Consider the following 20,596-nt stretch of genomic DNA (forward strand, 5'->3'; position numbering starts at 1 on the left):
ACCAAAACCCGCAGACGACGCTTTTTCGCTGAAAGGCGGCAGTGGCGCCATCTGTTTGCGGTAGCGCAAAGCGTCGCGACAAGGCCGTCGAGGAGAGCGTTGCAAGGAGAGCGGGCCCTTTGAATATGCCGTTCCTGTCGTTTCGTCTGCTTCTACTGAAGCGCTTACAACATTTTCGACTAATTAAGCGGAAAAATATCAGAACAAATGATTTAACGAGGCTTTACCTTTTAAAGAATATTGTTTGCAATGCTCACCTCGGCGGCCTTGTCGTGACGGTTTCCACTGCCCAAAACAGATGGCACCACTGCCGCCCTTCAGCGAAAAAGCGTCGTCTGCGGGTTTTGGTTGTCGATCTCTACGTAGACGATTACGTTTTCGCATCATGCACGGCTCAACTAAGTAAGCACCGTTGTGAAACTTGCTACGATACAAAAGTTACCACAATACGCATGCTCTGTGTGCAGTTTCACGGCAAATGAGCCAGCGGTTGAGGCGGGGAAATTTCTTAAAGTGTTCACGATAAAAACGCACAACACTGTATTCTCTTCGGCAGTTAGAATAATCGCTCGGGTAACATTATAGTTTGACCTTTTGTGGGCTTATTTTTGCGCGTTTGTCGGTCAACTATATTTAAATGACTTGCAGCGCTCATCAAAAGATTGCTGTTTGTGGCATGAGGGCAGTAGACCAACAAAGTAAACAAGCACCTCTATAGATTCCGAAACAGAAACCAGAAGTTAACGCTAGCGCCGTGCAGCGGTCCGAAGAGAGGCGGAGGCAGAGACCACAGCGGGGGCGAGGGAGACGCAGCAAGCGTCTTGCTAGCTTGGCAGCTTGGCTGGCTTGGCCCATTTACTTTAGCTCTTTAGTTTCAATCGTTGGTCCCGCTTCGTATCTTCCAGCGCTCTGAGATTCGCTGAACAGTCGCTTCGTGGCCTCGCCGGATATCACCGTTATCATTCGTCGCACCGCTGCTAGTTTCGAGGTGCTACCACGTGCGGCGACTCTCTGGTCGGCGAAGAAGCGGCGACAGCGAGCGTTCGCCCGGCTGTTTCGAACCGGCGTCTGGACCGGCCGTGGTTTCGGCCATTTAGCGTGACATGCCGCGACCACGCCTCGAAGCATCGCGGCGCGGCGCGATCTCCCTTTGAAGCCAGCCGCGGCGAATCCGGTCGGCGAAACGTCGGAACCGCTGACGCGACGTGGAGCGCGCCGCACTAGGGAAGGAGCGAGACGACGCTTCCGGAATGTCGACGAGGCGGTCGCGCATCCAGATCAAACCCAACTTGGGCCGTAAGAGCGACGCCGCCGCTGCACCACCGGCACCCCGGAAATCGGCCCCGGTCCCGGCGGCAACGCAGGGTGCGGGCGACAGCGCCGCCGTCCCGGCGGTCGCCGCACCGCCGACGACACCGGAGCCCGGCTCCGCACCCGTACCGGACGCGGTCAGCGTGCCAGATGAGAGCAGCGTGCCCGTGGAGCAATCGCCCGCCGCTCCGGTCCAGGAGCCCGCGGCCGCGGCGGAGACCGCAGATCCGCCGTGCGCAGCCGTCGCCGAGCCCGAGCCGCCGGCGGAGACTCCTCCTGCTGTGGTCAATCCCATCGTGACCAGAGCCAGGCAGACCAAGCGACCTGCACCTGCCGTCGTGTCCGCCCCGGCGCCCCCGCAGAAGTGAGTATGGCGACCTGTGGCATGCGTTAAACGCCACGCGGCGTGCTAAAGTGGTCGCGATGACGCAAGATTACGCGAGCGAGGCAGCTATCTTTTTATGCAGCTCCATAGCAGATACCAAATTACTTCCGTATAGGCGATCACAGTGGAGGTGGTTTGCGACGTCTCTACGGTTGCAACACGTGCTGCTACCAGCTGCACGTGTGTACTTATAACTGTGTGGCGTTTGAAAAAAACAAACAAAAAAACTGACGACAAAATACAATGTACTTGCGCCCAGATGTCGATTTGAAGAACGTAAGATATGTGCCTGTTGAAATTAAAAGGCCAAGGATCAGGTGCATGGTGAAAGGATTTTATTGGATACCTTAAACCATGTTTGAAACACTATATTAAAGAAAAGTTTTTTTCATTTCAACAGAACTGAACACATTGCAGCCTCTGGCCCTGGTGGAAAAATTTGACGTTAGTCTTGTACGATATTAAAGCAAATTTGTGCTCCCTCAGCCATTTCATGGCTTTATTTCATTGAACAAAGAAATGAAGTGCTGAACCTAATCACTCCTGCGTTATTAGTACCCATCCTCGTGAGGCTGCAATGTTTAAAAGAAACGTGGTGTGCTTGAATTTATTGTAGTAGTACAGTAGTTGTGGCTTCATCCTTCATGACAGCATGGTGAAATTTAATGAAGATTAAAGCTAAAGTGGTACTTGGGTGTAATCTGGTAGTGCATTCTCGTTTTGTTGACACTGGCCGAATGGTGGTCATCAGCATGGTGATAATGCATGGCATCTGGTTCTTGAAAACAGCGACTGACCAGCATGACATCACATACCTGACACGGTGGCTTAATGGCTGTGGCGTGGTTCGCCTGCTGATCCCAAGGTCACGGGTTTGACCCCTATTTCCATGGAGGCGAAATTAAAAAACGCCTGCGTGCTGTGCAATGTCGGCACACTTTAAAGAACACCAGGTGGTCGAAATTAATCTGGAGCCCTTTAGTACGGCGTCCCTCCTAGCCAATGCATTGCTTCAGAATGGTAAACACCACTATCAGACTGAGGCTAAGGGTCAGTTCCATCAAGCTGCTAGGTGGTGTGCAGCAGTTACCCTGCCTGCCCTATGGAGCTGCTTGTGTCGCTTGTAGTTGGGTGTTCTTGCCAGGAGGACAATATGAATGTTCTTTTTCAGGGCCGAAAGCTGGTAATCAAAACTTTTGAGAAAAGTATGTGCAGTTGCATTTGGAGTAACTGCCTTTATTTGCACATTCAATTCAATGCAATTCAATTCTCAATGTTATTTTCACCAAAATAAAGTATACATGACGAAAAAGGGGGGTAGGAGAAAAGGCTGCAGTATAGCAGCTTGACAAAGCTCCAACCACCCTGGCAACAATGACAGCACTGTAACAGTTCAATAATTTGTTCATTTTACAAGGAAAAAAGAAATCACAGTGAAAAAAGTATAAAGGAGTTCACATGCTGCTGCAGTGTGAAGAAGTAGCCACCACAGTCACCTGTTATCATGGCATGCCACTTGTATAATTGCAGAGTTTCCAAGCCATCTGCAGCAGTTGATCCACCTACTCCAGAGCAGACTGTTCCTGCCCCCAGCACGCCATCAACTGAGCCACGGACACGAAAGGCTGAGAAGGAGAAACAAGTGGGTTACTGCACTCCTGTTAGTCAGTGGGTTTTTATTGACATTAAATCCATGACAGCAACCTGGAAATGTAGGGTTGCTTGTGCTGCGAGCAGTGGTGGATGCTGCATGGATATGTTCCCTAATTGCTTTCAGTTGATCGGGAATGGTTCGAGCTGTTTTTGTATGCCACCATGTTGCCATGGGCCATTACCAGAGTTCTCTAAGCAGGTTGTGCGGAACTCTTGGGCTCTTTGGAGTGCATTTTGGGCTCCCTAAGCATCTAAACCCATGTCCTCAGCCCCACCTTACCCTTACTTTCTTTTGCAACTTTTGTAATTACTTGCAGCTGTTTCACAGGGCAGAGAGTCATGAGTAATGAATTGCAACACCTTTTAGGGGCCATGTCGCCTTACACTCTCTTTTGCATGTATATTTAAGGCCCCTCTCTAGTTTCCTGCGATTCCGAAAAAAAAATAGCAGATTTGAGCATTTTTTCGCGGAATTGAGTGTTAGCAGCCACAGTCTCCTTTATTTTATGACATTGTGTTTGTGGAAGAATGATGTAATGATGGGAAACTGATCAATTTAATCATCTGCTCATGAAAGGCAGAATCCGCCGATGCCTTTGACATGCCTGCTCCCTCATAAACTCAAGAAAGCTAGTGCGTCGAGTGCTGTGGCTCTGGCAGCATTGCATTCGCACACTTTTATGAGATTAGTCGTGATATTTGTAACTATTGATAGCAGTACTGCCGTATTTGCACGATTATAACGAGAGTCTTTCTTTAAATCATGTGCTTCAGAATACATCTCACATATAGTGAGGTACCCACAGCGAGCTCACCCACAAGCCTCGTGAGGAAAAACCAACTTCTGCACAAACTCGGGTCATGGAGGCAAAGCGTGTGGCGTGCATCGGGGAGAAAGGGCTGCTGCAAACAGGGGAAGAAGGCGGTGTGGGCAATCGAGGATGAGGAGGAGGCCACTAATGAAAGAGACATGAGGAGTTGTGAACAGAAGGGGGGGGGGGACTGAACTTTGTAGCACAGAGCTTGTGGCAGTGAGGCAAGAAGCGATAAAAAAGGTGCATGCGTTAACATGTGGGAGGCACCTCATGGAATATTGCAGATTCCTTGCTCTCAATTCACAGAATTTAAAATTTTTCAATGCAGAAAATTGGGGTCCTTAGGCATGTTAGGCAGAAAGGGACTCAAGGCAAGACAGTTTGGACCTTCCTCGCTGCCTTTAGAGAGTTTTTGGGTTCCTTTCGGCCATAAAGATTGAGAAAACCTTTACATTTGCAGGCAGAGTAGATGTTTGCTAGCAGTGGTGCAGGCACATTTTCATCTCTAGAAGCATCAGGCTTCATATTCATGGCCGTTATAGAAACCTACTAAGTAAATATTGCAGTAAATCTTTGAATGAAGTAAGTGTAAAACGAACCTAAAACACTTCTTAAAAAGTTCACATGGTTATAATACATTCTCGGTGCCTTCAGTGTCATTCTCAGTGCCTTCAAATTCTTTGTTTATCCATGAAAACACAATAAAAGTGTGTCCAGCACTATTTGGACCCATAGCCGTAGGCTAGTTATGGGTCCAAAAAATTGAAATTCTATAATGCAGACACTTCGTCACACGCACAATAAAAACTTGAAAGAGTGGAGAGAGGGAAATATACACAATACAAATCACAAAAAAAAAGCATAACAAGGAACAGTCACTTCAATTAAAAAAATGTTCAATTACAGTAGTAAATGGGATGCGAAGAGCAGATAGATGACCTTTACCATATTTAATGCATGCGCTGAAAGAATTTTTTAGCTGTAAGTGCAAAATTTTGAGCGTATTTTATTTCTTGTGGAAGAGTACTCAATATTTGAACACGAGTGAAAGAGAGCAGTCGTTCTCCATAAACGTTCCGCGTGGTAGATTAAAGTAGTTGCCTAATGCTACATTTCGGGTAGTATGCGATGACGTATGGAAGAGGGACATATGGAAGGGGTGATTGTTTCTGATAATACTGTTTACGACAGTTGCTGTTTTTATGAGGCGTAGTGAGTCGAAGGGTAATATCCGTAGGTCGTGGAATAATGGGTTGCTGGGGTGATCCTGCTTAGAATGCGTTATGATTCATAATGATCGTTTCTGCAATTTTCTGATTGGCTGGAGATAACTATTGTAGGTCCATCCCCATGATTCCAGACAGTATGAGAGATCACTGTGGATAAACGAGAAATATAAAATACATAATGTACTTGTGTCAAAAAATCATGGCACGCCATGACTTAGTGTTTGATTAGGTTTCTGTGGCGTGGTAGTTCGTAGACACCATGCTAGGCTGGTGAACTGCTGTCCATGCGGTGTCAGTTGGTGTTGACAAGGCAAGTGCTGAGGTGTGCCTGGCTTTTTTCTGCTGTGCAGGCTCGGCGACGCAGCAGGCGCCCCAGTGCACGGAAGCCACCGGCCGACCGCAGTGCCATGACCATGCTTGACCTCATCTACTACAACCCGCCGGGAAACCCCATGCCGTACGACCCCCTCATATCTTGACCCTTGCATGAGCTGCAGTATCCACAGTGAAATACGCAGTGTCTGAGACAAGCGTCCCCAGGACGTGCAAAAAAGTTGCGTGGGCGTGTAGATGCCATGTTTTTCGGTGATCACCGCACTTCACTCCTACACCTATTTGCCGGTGGCCTTGAGCCACTGGCAAATAACAGGTATCAGCGTCGCTTGCAGCTCATGCATCCTGGAGACTTTTGTCCTTTATAGTACCTGACGACTCAGTATAAGTGAGTAGTGCTGGCACTAAAGTAATCAGTGGAAGCCTGAGGATGGCTTCATAAAGTTGGTTGGTAGCGATCCACACTTGTGGAAGTTGTAGGGCAAATACATGGTGAGGCGGGCACCACAAAAGTGCCAATTCACAACTGTTATTTTTATTTTAGGAAACTGAAGACTTTAACATCGATGAGCTGCACATGTCTGCTGTGGCAAGGAGTTGTGCACAGATAAAAAAAACGTGATAAAACTGAAAGAGTCCTAGCGTTGGCATGAGGGCTGTGCAAGCAGAGAGCTGTCAATGGCCTATCATGTCAACGAGCATAAGGAATTGTACCTAAGGCACCCATCCATCCTTCCTCATTAAAGAACATGCCTGCTTCAATAGGCGGCTCTCCCGAGAATGCCTTGTGTTGTATGATTTCTCTATCATGATTTCCATTCTGTTTGGTTTTCTGGTTCTTGCCTTGGTAGACGTGAAGCTTGTGCATGTTCGGATGTTGGGTTTTCTTGGAATAACACAGTTGTTAGTCAGAGCTTCTGTTGTGCCACCTTCACTGTGCATTCGTTCTAGTCTGTGTAGTCTTATTTTTGCAATCAAGGATAGAGAAAGCCTACAGCTTTGAGGCTCTGTGGCATTAAAGTGAAAAACATAAACACCTGTGTGAAAGTGTAAAACTTGAAACAGCTTTTTTATATTTTTAAGATGTTCTTGAACATTGTCAGCTTGGATTAGTCCGAGTTTGCTTTCTGTTTCTTTGGGAGATAGTGCTGCAGTCGCAGCACAGCACCCCACCTTCACCTCCCTTTGTAGCAAACGTGCGACACTCGTGCCGTGAACATCTTTGGACGGTGCAAGTATTAAGCAAAAAGACCCGATTCGCAAAGGTCTTTAGCAGTGTCCACGAGACCATTGTATTGTTCACGACTACTGCCACCATTATACATCCTGTGACCCATGTGCCTGTAGTGGAATGCATACGGCTGCAAATAAGCTGACAGAACAAGTTCCAAGGCAGACAGCTGAGGTCATTGATGACTTGTGCTCTTTAATAACAGTACACTGTGTACTAAAGGAGAGTGGGTTTCCTGGATTAGCATGTTGGGCCTTGACAATTGCTTTCTTCGCAGTGAGCAGTGCAGTGCGGAGAATAAAAATTTAACTTGAAGAGTCTGGTTTTTTTTTTCTCTGCCTGTCAATTTCTTCTTTTTGTTGTCCTTTTGTTTTTGTTAGAAGAGTTATTCGTTGACACAGAGTGCTGCTGTGACTGAAACTCTCCCACTGTTCTTGCTGCAGGGAGAAACCCAAGCAGCCACGGCCTAGTGATGAGAATTTGGCCACAGAGGCCGCTGCTGACGAGGCGGAACAAGAGGCGGCTGATGAAGCTGTCGAAGAGGAGGAGTCGGCTGCGGAGGTGGCGCCACGCGTTCATGTCGGCCCCAATGGGGAGATCACGCTCGACGAGGAGAGTCTGGTGATCCGGCGGCAAGCAGCACGGCCAGCAGCACGTGCCGTCGTCTATGAGACAGGCAACGAGACAAACTATACATCATTCCGCAAGCAGCCGCAGGGACGGCGCACGTGGACGCCAAAGCAGACAGCACGCTTCTACCGGGCGCTCAGTGTCTGCGGCACCGACTTCACGCTAATGGCAACTTTCTTCCCCAAGCGCACACGCCAGGATCTCAAGGTAAAACGAGTGGCAGGGGGTCAGCCATCTGCTGCTCAGCGCTGACCCGACACATGCGCAGGAACTTAGTTGTTTATCTTAAACTCCACTCAATCATTATTCTCAGTAAAAATTTATTCTCTGGCTCTCTTTAGCTATGTCGATGCTTATCGGGCTGCAAAAGATGCATTTGTCGCCAACAAAATTGGATGAAAACATCGTCCCACCAGTCCATTCAAACTCGTTACGTGCTTGCTGAAGAGGATGGGTTGCCACCGTTTTGAAGATGGTTTAGCGTCGCTTCTGGAATCCGTGCCCAAAAGAATTGTTATAGACGTATGCATTTTACTTTACTTGCAAAACTGGCCAATTATTGGTGCCGACACCTGTGTTTCATTCAATGGCTCTTCGTTCATTGGCCTTTTCGAACTTGTAGATGGTTAGGGCACTCTGCTGCTGAGCTGGGGTACCCGGGTATGAATCCAGCTGTGGCGGCCATGTTGGGATGGAGGCAAATGCAAAAGGTGCCCGTGTGCTGTGCGGTGTCGGTGCATGTTAAAGATCCCCAGGTGTTTGAAATTATTCCTGCCCCTCTTTCTCTCTTTCTTCTTTCGCTTCCACCTTCCTCCCTTTCCTCATGGCTGGTTGAGATGTCCATGGAGAAGTGAAACAGTAATTAGTGCGCCATCTCTTTTCCTTAAAAATTAATAATTATAAAATCTGTTTTCAGTTTTTCAGTGATAGTGGTCTCTGTGATTTGAGTGTTGTACCCCATCGATGCAGGCCAGATGCAATTTGTCCTCAGTGACCGCTTAGGCAGTGTGACATTCCATTTGAGCGAAAACCAGCTGTGCTTAACATTTTGCCTACCAGTGGGCTCAGTGGGCCACAGTTCAGCAATAGGTGCTTGTGTGGTAGGTAGTCCACATTTATTTGACTTCCTGGTAGCCGCGGCGGCTGAGACGGTGGATTGGGCTGTTGACGTTGCTGGCCGGGTCGGCGCTCAAAGCGTTCTCTGTTGCACGAGCATAAGCTTCTGGTTTGCGCGAGGCAGGTCGCGCCAACTTCATCTTCATCAGCGCCGCTGGCGATGCCAGCGCCGCTACAAATGCTCCCCCCCTAGCGTGGTGCGATGCGCGAAAAAGGAAAAAAAAACGAAGAGGGTTATGTACAAGTCCCGTAAAGGGCCTGGAGATATGGGCGAGCACAAAATGTCCAGGGGAAAGCGAAAGTCGATGATCCGAGTGGGGCGCCGGCGTTGGGTTCAGGCCTCGGGAGGGCAGACAAGGCTGAAGGGCGGTGGCCGAAGAAAGGCCACGGGGCAGTAGGATGTGGCAGCTGATTGGGAAGGGTGGCAAGAGACCGACGCGTGCTCGCGTGGCACTTGCCGAACAATGTGTGGGAGCTCAATCGGAGGCGGCAATAGTCGACACACCGGTGTGGGGAGCGGCTCCGGTGCATAAGCTGGCGGGGGGAAAGTCGAAGCAGCTCGGGTCGAGAATGCGGCCAGGGTCAGTGAGTCGAGTGACGCTGCAGCTTCCGAGTCCGGAACAGGAGCGCAGAGAGTCGGCGGGAGCTCCAAGCCAAAATATGCCGTCAAGCCCTTCATGAAATTGGCGTATATGTCTGTGCTGGGAGGCGGCAACTGCAGCTGTGCCAGGAGACCGGGTGGTAGTTCGCGGCTGGCGTGCTGATAGCGCAGCAGCTGGCTGGACACGTTGTGGACATGAAAGTGCGAGTCCAGCAGCACCAGCCACAGAATGGGGTCCCTGGCATAATACGCGGGCAAGCCGGGCAGCCGAGGAAGGGAGGGGCGTTGATACGGCTGAAGGAGCTCACCGGATGTGATGGGAGGTGCGTACGTGGCGATGAAAAGCTGCCGAGAGCCGGATGCGAACAGTGGGCGTGCAGAGGCACAGCCAAGTGGAGGGACAGGACGGGCAGGAGCGGTGAGCCGGTGGGAGCAGCGTTGCGTGCGTCGGGGCTGTCGTCCGGTGTCACCAGATGTGGTAGGTAGTCCACATTTATTTGACGTCCCGGTAGCTGCGGTGGCTGAGACGGTGTAGTAGGCTGTTGACGTTGCTGGCCGGGTCGGTGCTCAGAGCGTTCTCTGTTGCACGAGCAAGAGCTTCTGGTTTGCGCGAGGCAGATCGCGTCAACTTCATCTTCATCAGCGCCGCTGGCGATGCCAGCGCCGCTACACTTGTCCCTGCTTTACAAGAAAGCTTAAATGAGAGGTAAAGTGAGAGGTCCTTAATACGAACTCCCTTAATCCAGACTTTTAGTTTATTTGAACCAAGGCAAGCCCTGTAAGCATCAAGTGTAGAAAACTGCACCCCCGTAATTCAAACCCGCCATAATTCGAACAAGGTTTTGAATTTGGTCCCCTTGGAGTGTCAAGCGTCTTCTGTATTGGTTGCTTGTTAATAGCTCTCACTGGAACTCTACCGTGAACCAGTGACATCTTGCAGACGCGCAAATAGCAAATCTCCTGAGCTGTACTACAGTTGTAGCGAAGCAGGTATGTCCTATTGTGACCAACAGGTTGAATGGAGGGGTATGCGAATATCCGATAATTTTGAATATTCGGTCGAATAGCAAAATACAGTTTAGAACCGAAAATTGAGACCCCTGATTGTTCAGAATTTTATGTGGCACCGTGGCGTGCCCCATAGAGCCAGTGTACTAGAGCACCTGAAATTTTGGACACATTGCAAGTGATTGCCCAATTTTTCGGACTTCATTCGCACTCACCGCTGCACCGCCGCCAATTGCCAAGTGGCCACATGATGTGTATAGTGTAACCTCTTTAATTCAGACGTCAAGGGGGATCGGAAAACTTGTTCCAATGAATCGGAATTCAAGCTAAAAGGGAGCCTATTTAGTGGCAGGGCTGGTATTCTCCACGGGATTGCACATTGTACGTGCGTCGTTGTGAGTCGGTAGCGTTCTCTGACGTCATTCGCTGCTAAAACTTGAATAGGAGTCAAAGTTTGCGGAACTTGCCTGTGCCAAGTTCTTTCGTTCCATGTACGCAAAGATGCAGTAGTGGAGTGTGTGGGAGGCTTACGGCTTCACAGAGTGGAAGGAATTATTTATCTATCTTATTTATCTATCTAACTGTTACATCTATGGTGTTTTGTTAATGCATCTGTTTCACTGATTTTGCTGGCGCAGGCGGTTTTACCAACAATCTCGATGTTTATGTTAATGACCGCAAGCGGTGCGGAAATTCATAAACATCCAAATATTGGCCATCTTGTACCGCTGTTTTTTTTATACATGGACCCTGCGGGAAGTTTCGCAACTGGTAATATCAAAGAGCTCTGCTCCATGTGGCAGGTGTGGCGCAGTTCCCGCAGCGGTGGGTTCACTTTTGCATCTGTACTTTTATCCTGTCCTGCGCTCTATGCCGTTCATGCGCAGTCGTTTAGGCTAGCCTCTTCAAATGCCACAGACTTGTCTGTACATTTTCGTACTGTGCTTTCTAGAGAGTTCACATGCATGCTATGCACTTTGTTTCGAGTGATGACTGGCGGCCACCTGAGGTGGTGACTTTCTGTGTTCCTCTTTCCCTCGCAGAACAAGTTCAAGCGAGAGGAGCGCTACCACCGAGAGCTTGTGGACCGAACCATCAGTGAGTGCGAGCGTGTCCTTTTCACAAGCTACCATTGGCTGGTGAAAATGTGCTTCCCGTGTTGACAAAAGCGGAAGCCACACTTTTGGCTTGTTAATGAGAGGGATAATTTGATAGCAGTAGGCTCCCTGACTTAGACGTGCTAACTGAAAGGCTGACCGTAGTACTTGATACATGGGGTTAGCCTGTAAATTTATTCTGTGACACTAATAAGCGGCATAGCCTTCTAACAGACAGAGCACTGAAGGAAATTATTTATGTGGGAATCCAGGCTGCATGGATCTCAACAGATCGCTCAAACCTTTTGTATACAGCCAGCCCACATGTAACGGCCCCACTTAAGACGAACTTTCGCTTATAACGAATGAGACCTGTGCGACCGTCAAAATATACATTGTTTCAATGGCACAAAATCACACGTATTTCGAACATCATTAAGCCCTGCTGATCGGTTACAGTGAACGGACGGCGTAAACCCAGCGCCGCGATACGAGATAACTTGCCTCCGAACCCTTTGCACGCCCGGCGCACAGCATGTTTTCCCAAGCATCATCGCAGGCGACCTGCCGCTCCGTTTCGTGCTGCTCTCGAGAGAGCTACCCTTTCCCTGCCGATGCGCCTACCAAGATCACCCTCCCGCCCCTCCTCTGAACTCCGCTCCTCTCTCCTCACTCTCGTGCAAATCCGCGCGTGGCCTGCGCGATCAACCCTGCCGCCGTCGGTGCCGATCGCGGAGGCCACACTCCGTAAAGCAGGCCTTCCGTGGGAGCCAAGAGAGTGGGAGCCACTCACGGACGTCCCTCATTGGTCTCTCCGCTGGCGCTGTGCGTCTCTATCTTTAGCTTGATTGGCCTGATTGCCACCGGTGTGGCACTTTTCTCCACTGTATACAGCGGTAGAGATGATGAAAGCAGCCTGGGCGGAGGAGACGGCCACTGGTGAGCAGAATGCTTCCACTAGGCCGCCTTCGTCGACACAGTGTCTGATGCCGAGCATGATGCTTCGGAAGATGGCCAGCCCGGTGGCGATTTTTGGCAGCGTGTCGTCGACTGCGTGATAGGTGGTCATGACATTGTTTGGAATGATTTATTTCCGTCTATGACGACGCCGACACCGCGGAACCGTGCACAGACAAGGGCATCGTTTCTGAAGGGTGGGACGAGAGTGACACGGAGGAATCCGATGAGGATGAAACTTCGGAGCCAGCACCCATAAGCGCAGCGCCTGTAGAAATGAGTTACATAGAGAACCTCAGACAACTTGTCTATGCCAAGGGCCTCAGGCGATAGCATGCTTCTGCTTTAAAAAAACTGAGAACCTCTCTCATCGAATCTGCGCTGCAAAAACAGACGTCCATCATGGACTTTTTCGCAAAGAAAAAATTTTGTGTTTTGACAAGCAATTGTCTTTAAAGCTGTGGTCCACTTACTACGAACCTCGGGATATAACGAACGGACATCGCCTGACGCTCATGTCCGTAATAAGCGGGCTCGACTGTAGTCCGAGAACTTGTGTGATTTGCTTACGGATTTGGTGCTTTGTTATGCACCGCAAGTTACGCATAACCTTTTGACAAATTTGCACAAGGATAGGTCTGCTGCATGTAGAATTAGCTAGAGAGCAAACAGGGCAGACATATTTTTCACATGAATTAGAAACTAACAGATCTCTTCCATCTTATAGCTGCCACGGTGGCCGAGTGGTCATGGTACTCGGCCGCTGACCCGAAAGGCGTGGACTCGATCCCAGCCGCGGCGGTCGCTTTTCGATGGAGGCGAAATCCTAGAGGCCCATGTACTGTGCGGTGTTAGTGCACGTTAAAGATCCCCAGGTGGTCGAAATTATCCGGAGCCCTTCACTATGGCGTCCCTCATAGCCTGAGTCGCTTTGGGACGTTAAACCCCCATAAACCATAAACTATCATCAAAGTCATCAACAAGGGTGCATTTTCAGCACTTGTAAATGTGCACTGGAAGAGCGGTATTTGGTGTTTTCAGCATTTTCTCGAGCTGTTCTGTTAATAAAGACCAGGAACAATACTGCATTTGGGTGGTTAGCTAACACATGCAATGGGTCCAGTATGTCTCCATAAGCAGTTAAGCCTAGTTACATACCATCGTGCAGTATGCAATTCTGACAAACAAATTTAGCTCTTATTTGTTTTGGCACAATACTGGCCTGTGCTGTCTGCATGGGTATAGAGCACAACACCTGTATGACATCAGTGCCCGTGCTTTCCCATGGCACCGCCTGTGAAGATAGTGCTGGCAGCAGTAGTAGCCGGGCACACCCTTGTCAGGCGATGTGTTGCTTCTCGAGGCACAATTCAAGGAAATACAGGGTAGAGAATGCAGGGGGGCCAAACATCATACCTTTAATTCCTCCATTTTTGTTCTATGGTTGGGGAAAAAATGGTTTCAAAGCAACAGTGCACACCTGGTGCTCTAGCAGCTTTGAGATATTTGTTACGATCAGCAAAAATATTGCAGCCATTTACCATACAACGAACAGTTACTGCGAGCTGGTTGATGAAATGATTAATAGAGGATGCTGCAAATAAAATAGCCAATTTGGTAAAAATGTCGATTTCTCAACTACTAATATTTTTTGTCTTCTTGTGTCTCGTGACGAAATATTGTAGCGAAATATGCAGTACAAGTTGAGAAAAGGGAAAGGAAGTTTTTATTTGTGGTCATCAAAAATTTGACCGAATCAGCGAATCAGGTCCCGCCGTAGGGAATTCTATTGGTTGTCGATGATGAAACACCAACGCCTTAGTATCACCATGAGGAGAAGAGATCACAAGATCAGACTTTCCATTCATTGCAGTGCCATGACGGCAAAAACTGTGGCGGCGGCGTCCGTGTGAGGCCGTCACCTGCCACGACCGTGGCAGGTGGTGTTTAGGGGGATATTTCCCTCTCTCTGCCTGCCACCCCCCCCCCCTTCCCCCATCTCCACTTGTAGAGAAGGGAAGCGCTGGACTAAGAATGACTGGGAAAACTCGGCAAAAACGAATAAAATTAGTGATTAAGAAAAGATTATTAATGAGAATAGAATCATAATTTGAAAAGTTTGGTGAGTGAGAGAGAGTGTAATCGGAATTGGAACTGATTGGCTGTTGAAAGGAAAATGCTAACACATTCCTCCCCGGCAATCCAATTGATTTGCCCTAATTTTTTTTTTTGGCCACAGGATGTACCAGTGAAGAATTTATTTCTTTGCATTGTGTCCATGTTGTGCATGCTGTTGCCTCCACATGAAGCTATGGACAAACCTCTCCTCTCTTGTTGCCTGCCATTCGCAGACGACCCCACCCAGTTCGACCCTGAAGGACTGGAAGAGGAGGACCCAGATGAGCCCGACGAACCGGAGCCCACGCCGAAGCGTGCCCGTGGCCGTCGGCGCAAGGCGGCTCAGCCCGAGGAGAGCGCCGTCCAAGAAGAAGTGGTCGAGGAGGAAGTGGTGCACGAGGAGATTCTTCTACTGGACGAGGAACAGGCCACCGACGCGGAGCCAACAGCTGCTGCCTCGGCGAAGGCGGCGGAAGCCAGCGGCACAGTGGTGCAGCAGCGAGGTGATGTTCGCTCAACCGATGGGCAGGCCCCACCGCTGCGGCTGCAAGCTGGGCAGCTGGTGTTCTATGCCAGCCGGACACAGGAGCAGGTGGTGCATGTGTTTGTGGTGGCCCCGCCGCCGCAGGCTGGGGGTGGGAGCGAACTGGCCGCCCGCCTCAGCAGCCCGCCTCTGCAGTGCCCACCGGCAGCCCCGCCATCCGCGGCTTCCTAGTGCCGCACCTAATGTGTTTTCTTGTGTGTCTATGCACATGACCCGATTGTGTAGTGTGCTTTGGCACACTTTTGAACAAGGCGCATGTGTGACCCGCTTGTGTAGTGTGTGTTGACCCACTCCTGAACTGGGTGTGCATGCGACCTTGTGTAGTGTGCTACGGCACACTCCTGGACGGTTGGTGCACGGATGTGAACATGGACATGGTGTGTTCGCTGATGTGTTCATTTGTGGATATTTCCTGATTCTGTTCATGTGGTGGTGTAACAGTGTCATGCTGAAGTATGCGCTATCACTCGCGCTCGTCGGCTTGGACCATCACCGTGAATTTTTGTGCGTGTGCGCTAAGTGTGTGTGAGCGGTCAGACCGCAATCCGTCAACAGTGGCTCATCGATGGAGCCAGGATGCCAAGAGGTAGGCAGCTGCCAAATGGGTGGCGTGCCCCTGCGAGATCCTGTTGTGTGAAGGCAGGGTGTCATTCTGAGAGTCCAGTGAGGTGCAGCTCACTGATGCCAGTGGAGGGCTCGACACAGTGTCTTTCACTTTTCCATTGGTGGTTGCCTCGGCTTAAAAAGTGTCTTGTATGGTGTTTTCATGTTGGCCGGCCCTATCCTAAGGCATCGTGTCTAGGTTGCAGTCTTGTGGCACTTGTGTTAACCGAGACAGTGAGGATGCAGAATACAGCCTTTTCGGGAAGGAAGGGGGGGGGGGGGGGGGTGCGAATGTATATGTACAAAAAAAGAAGGGTGAAAGAAACCAGCCTCACGGACCATATTATCACACAGTGTGCAATGAATGCAACGCATATTATGCCTCTCAAGAAGGAGGCTTTTGAACCAAAGCCTTATGTACTGTGTAAAAGAGCTGCTGTTCTGTATGTGGAACTGCAGAGAGGTCACATGGCAACATTACTTGAAGTCTGGAGTGACGCGGCATGGAAGCTTTGCTGTTTTTATTTATTGCCTAGTTTTAAGAGCTATTATGTGTGGACTGTGTGCTGCAGGCTCCACTTAGCCTCGAAGTGCTTTTTATCTAAAGAGACACTTACGTTCCATATGCACTCAGGAAACCAATAGAAAACATATATTGTAAGCTATATTGTTCGTGATTGTGGTAGCATAATATGGAGTGTTCGTCGTAATCTTCACAGGAGTGCATTAGCATATATTTATACCCTTGGTCGTTAAACAGACTTTCTAATTAAAGTACCGCATGTGCAGGATTCATGGCCAGCAAAGTGTTGACGATCTGCTACCTGAAGGCATTTACCTCTGGAAGCACTTCACCAATGGCTGTGGTGGCCGGGCCAAGTGTTGTACTGATCGACAGAGTAAATGGTTTGGGTGCCCATTGTGCTACAGGAGTCTCCGAGATAGTTTTTAAACATTTTGAGCCAGTGATGCTCAGTTAGCAGGTGCCACTATATGTAGAAATGGTGTCACGTTGCACAATTGTACGCAGCACCACACTTCTTGTCTTGCAAAGCAGTCAATAGATTGCACACCAGCATCGAGAGTCTGACGAGGTTTCTTCTCTTAGCCCTGCGCTGTTGGATGTTTTGAAATAATTTTGCATAGTCGACAAGCTACAATCTATGTGCTATGCCATGCACCATGTAGCTTTGCTGGAAAATGTTCTTTCAACGAAAATGTGTTTATGATCTCAGTGTGGGGCCTAAGGGCGCACACAGTGGCAGGAGTTGCCCATTCATTCAGTTAGCTCACTGAAGCTAGAAACCATCTCGGAGGTTCCTCAGCTGGAGAAGATGGCAAAAAGTGTGTTTGGAGCATAAGGGAAGTGGCTGGCCTGTTTTATGACCACGTTTTTATTCTGTGCTGCATCTAAGATGCCCAGCAGTTGGCTGGAAGAGGTAGCAGCCGTGTACCAGCTATCTGTTCTCTCAAAGAGCTGTATCGCACTAAACTTTTCTCGCCCAGCCAACGGACCTCTTTGGCTCCTATACTTTCTTGTACAATTGGAACCCTAAACTGGCCGTGCTTAGAATTTGTACAATTTAATTAGTTTCAGCATGTTGCTTATTACTGTTCACATGCACACTCTGTGAAAAGCGTAACTGGATCAACTTCTTGCAGTAAGCTCAAATAAACCTTCTGTCAACAAATTTCCTTATTCAGAGGCTGGTGTTGGGCTATTTTGCACAGTTGTGCCTGATATAGCTACACTTTGCTACTTGCAAAGCCTGCCATTTGCTGCACCTGTTTTCTTTGAAGAGTTTGCTTGCAAAGTGATTCACATGTGTACAGTTCTTTACAGAATTTGTTCACAAAGTGATTCACATGTGCACTGTTCTTTGATTCTGATCTGATCTTGTTCATTACCGGAGACAAAATGACTGTTTATGCTTTCTCCATATTCTAATTTTTTGTGCTGTCAGTCACTACAACTGAGGCACAAGCTGTCACAATGCATATATGCATTTACTGATGAATGAAAGGCGAATGCCTGCAAAGTGTGCCGATATGCGTAAATGCCAAAAATACTTGGAGGATCTGGATGTGAAGCAGGTTTTGCCCTAATAATCTGTGGTAGTAAGAGAGAACTTACAGGCGGAGTTAGAAGAGAATGTGACTATGCAGTGACTAAAGTATGGTGATGTTGAGGATGGCGAGTGAATGAAGCGGTGCATCTAGTGGCACGCAGTTGTACGCTAGACGTCAAAAGTTTACAGGGCATGCAAGTTGTCAAAAGAAGCTGTTTCTGTCTAGTGTTGGTGCACAGCCTGAAAATGACAGTCTCCCGTGTTCCTGCCCTAAAGCTGGGCTGCATGTTTTGATTTTAGGCAACGTGCAATGGCTGGGACAAAATTCACTTTTCTCGTGACTTGCGTGCCTCGTAATATTTAACACCACATTTACTTTTAACATGTTGTACTTTCCAGTTTTCACATTTTGACCCTCTCGGTGCTTAGTGCATTTTCAACATTACCTGGCACATACATCATACTTCTATACTTTGATGAGCTGCACCATAAAGTACCGTCATACCTTCATTGACTCCGGATCCAGTGTGTAGGCAAATCCTGCTGTGCTTATAGTCTGAACTGCATTTCCCTACGTGTATCTGTCTTCTCTTGACAAAGGACCCACAAACGCAGCACTTCCACCCACTGAATGACGCTGGACCAGGGCTTTTTGGCTTTCCGACCACTGTTGTGCATTTTGTCACAGATGTATATTGCACACAGGGCAGCACACATTAAAACGTGTCCAGGGAATTCCTACTCCCACTGGTGAGCAGTAGTTGTGATCTTTCTAAAAGTGCATTTCCTTTTTGTTTCCCCTTCATCTGTACTACAGTAGGCATTTCCTGCTACAGCGCATTTCAAGATGGAAAGTAGCCCATGCACTGTAGTGCCCAAATTGAATGTGTTCGTAAGTAATGAGCATTGCCCAACAACAGCACGCTGCTTCCAGCGTAACACCTTCTGGAGCGCAGCATACTCCGCATGTTGTAGCCAGGTGGGGCTTATCTATCATCTCTGACAACACAACAGGAGGTGGAGGGCAAGATGGGGAAATGGTCTCACCCCTTGTCTGGAACATGCTGTCGCTGTGGTCCTTTTATTTATTTTTTTGTACCTCTGAGGCAACTCTCACCTGGCCACTATTCTCTTCTTTCTAGCTAGTGTGGAAAAAGTATGCACAAGTGCTCAAGCTGTGCACGTGAGCTAGACACAAAGGCAGTCGCAACAACTGGCTGCCCCCTAGTATTGCATGTTAGCCGAGAAGAATTGGGTCACGCTTTGTTGTTTCTGCACTTGCTCCTTCTCGGAGTGAATTTTTTTTTTTTAGCTCTTCTTTGAACTGAGGAAATTGGAGAAAGCTAAAAATTTTCTCTGCTCGAACCCTTTTGCATAGAGGCCCAATGTTTGCAACAATGATATTGTGCAGTGTTCACTTGCATATTTACTCATTGTTTATGTAGAGAATCATGTACTTCTTTGAATTACATTATTGGGCACACAAAGTTCATGAGTTAATGTGTCACACTGTACTGGCTGCAATGCAGAACAAGACATTTTTCTTAAACTGCATGAATGGTTTTGCGGTGAAGGAATGGATGTTTTTGGAAGGTGTTTTTCTTGACACATTTCAAGCAGATCTAGTTGTTGGAAATAGAACATGGTCTTGAAACACGCTCAGAATGGACACAAATTTATTCACTCACAGCAAATGTTTCCGCTTAATTTATCTGACAGCAGTGGAGTTATGGACATCATGATTACATGCGTCAACTGATCAAAATATTTGATGACCATGCAACTTTTTCAGCTCTAAAAAAGGAAGGCTGCAAAGTGTGTACAGGCCAACCAGTTTTGACCAGTTTTTGTATGCCTTGTTCTGAAAAAAAAAAAAGGGGGATTATTGTCCTTATGTAGATATGCCGTCAAAAATTCCACTTGTGAGAACTGCATGCCTGCATCATATAGTACACCTTACAGACTTGTGTTTATGAAAACCTTTGACTTGACGTTATGTTCACTCTTGCGGCGAGTGTGGATTTATTATTTCCGCAGTGTTTGCTCCTTGCCAAGTGGTATTCCACCAAACCCTTGATTATGTTCTGTACCTTGCATTTAAGTGCTAGTGGTATCCGAGAAAACACCCCAATGACCTGGCGTGCTGAACCGAAGCGCAGAGGTCGCATGCTTTTCAATAGAAGGTCATCATGCATGCCATTTCAGTCACTTGTCAAGAAACTTTTCCTGCCAGATGCTTTACCATAGAGGCTGACGCGGCCTTTTGTTGTTGAGGCTCGCTCCATCTCCATACTAAAATAACGCATCGTGTCTTGCGGGTACGCCTGTTGGTCTTTATATATTTACGGAGTAATCGTACTAGGTTTGCATTTTGCCGTACCATGACCTTCGTTCACACGGTTTTGGCACTGGATCAGCGGCATTTGTGATTTCTGCTGTTTGTGACATCCGCGCTTTTACGGCAGTACGAGGTTGTAGATGCCTTTTGCGAGGTTTCTATCCGTCGTTTGAAAACCTCCCGCACCCGTAGTGCCCGTGCATGTTTGGCGACACAACCCTCGTCGTACGTGAGCCAAGGATGCGACTGATGTCATATGCGCACACACACGTAGCACCCGTTGATTTCAACAGCTGCCAACAAAGTTTCAACAGAAATGGCGCGTCGGCTGGAGCCGGACGCACGGCACAGCAGAGAGGAGGCAGCAGCTGGGCGCACTGCGTACAGTACGAAACAACAAACGCACAAACGGCGCGCTCAGCTGACCATTTTTCCTGCGTTCTGGCCTTTTGTTTTGGTGTACTGTCTCTCCGAACCTCCTTTCCGCACGAATACAACTCCATGTGCTTTTTGCCACACCTTCTACCATGGTCGCTGCTCTGACCAATGGGCGCGAGG

At 48.5% G+C, this 20,596-nt stretch overlaps 1 protein-coding gene across 1 annotated transcript; it reads left to right on the forward strand.

The window, feature by feature from the left end:
• Window positions 1-791: 791 nt before the first annotated feature.
• LOC144111234 (uncharacterized) lies at window positions 792-17,326 on the forward strand. The gene is made up of 6 exons (XM_077644454.1): window positions 792-1,675; window positions 3,227-3,338; window positions 5,744-5,850; window positions 7,401-7,794; window positions 11,356-11,410; window positions 14,718-17,326. Exons 1-6 carry the CDS (start codon window positions 1,251-1,253, stop codon window positions 15,197-15,199), a joined length of 1,575 nt encoding a protein of 524 aa, XP_077500580.1. The 5' UTR covers window positions 792-1,250; the 3' UTR covers window positions 15,200-17,326.
• Window positions 17,327-20,596: the final 3,270 nt, after the last annotated feature.

This window comes from Amblyomma americanum, chromosome 11, assembly GCF_052857255.1.
Source record: "Amblyomma americanum isolate KBUSLIRL-KWMA chromosome 11, ASM5285725v1, whole genome shotgun sequence".
In the NCBI taxonomy this organism is placed as follows: Eukaryota; Metazoa; Arthropoda; class Arachnida; order Ixodida; family Ixodidae; genus Amblyomma; species Amblyomma americanum.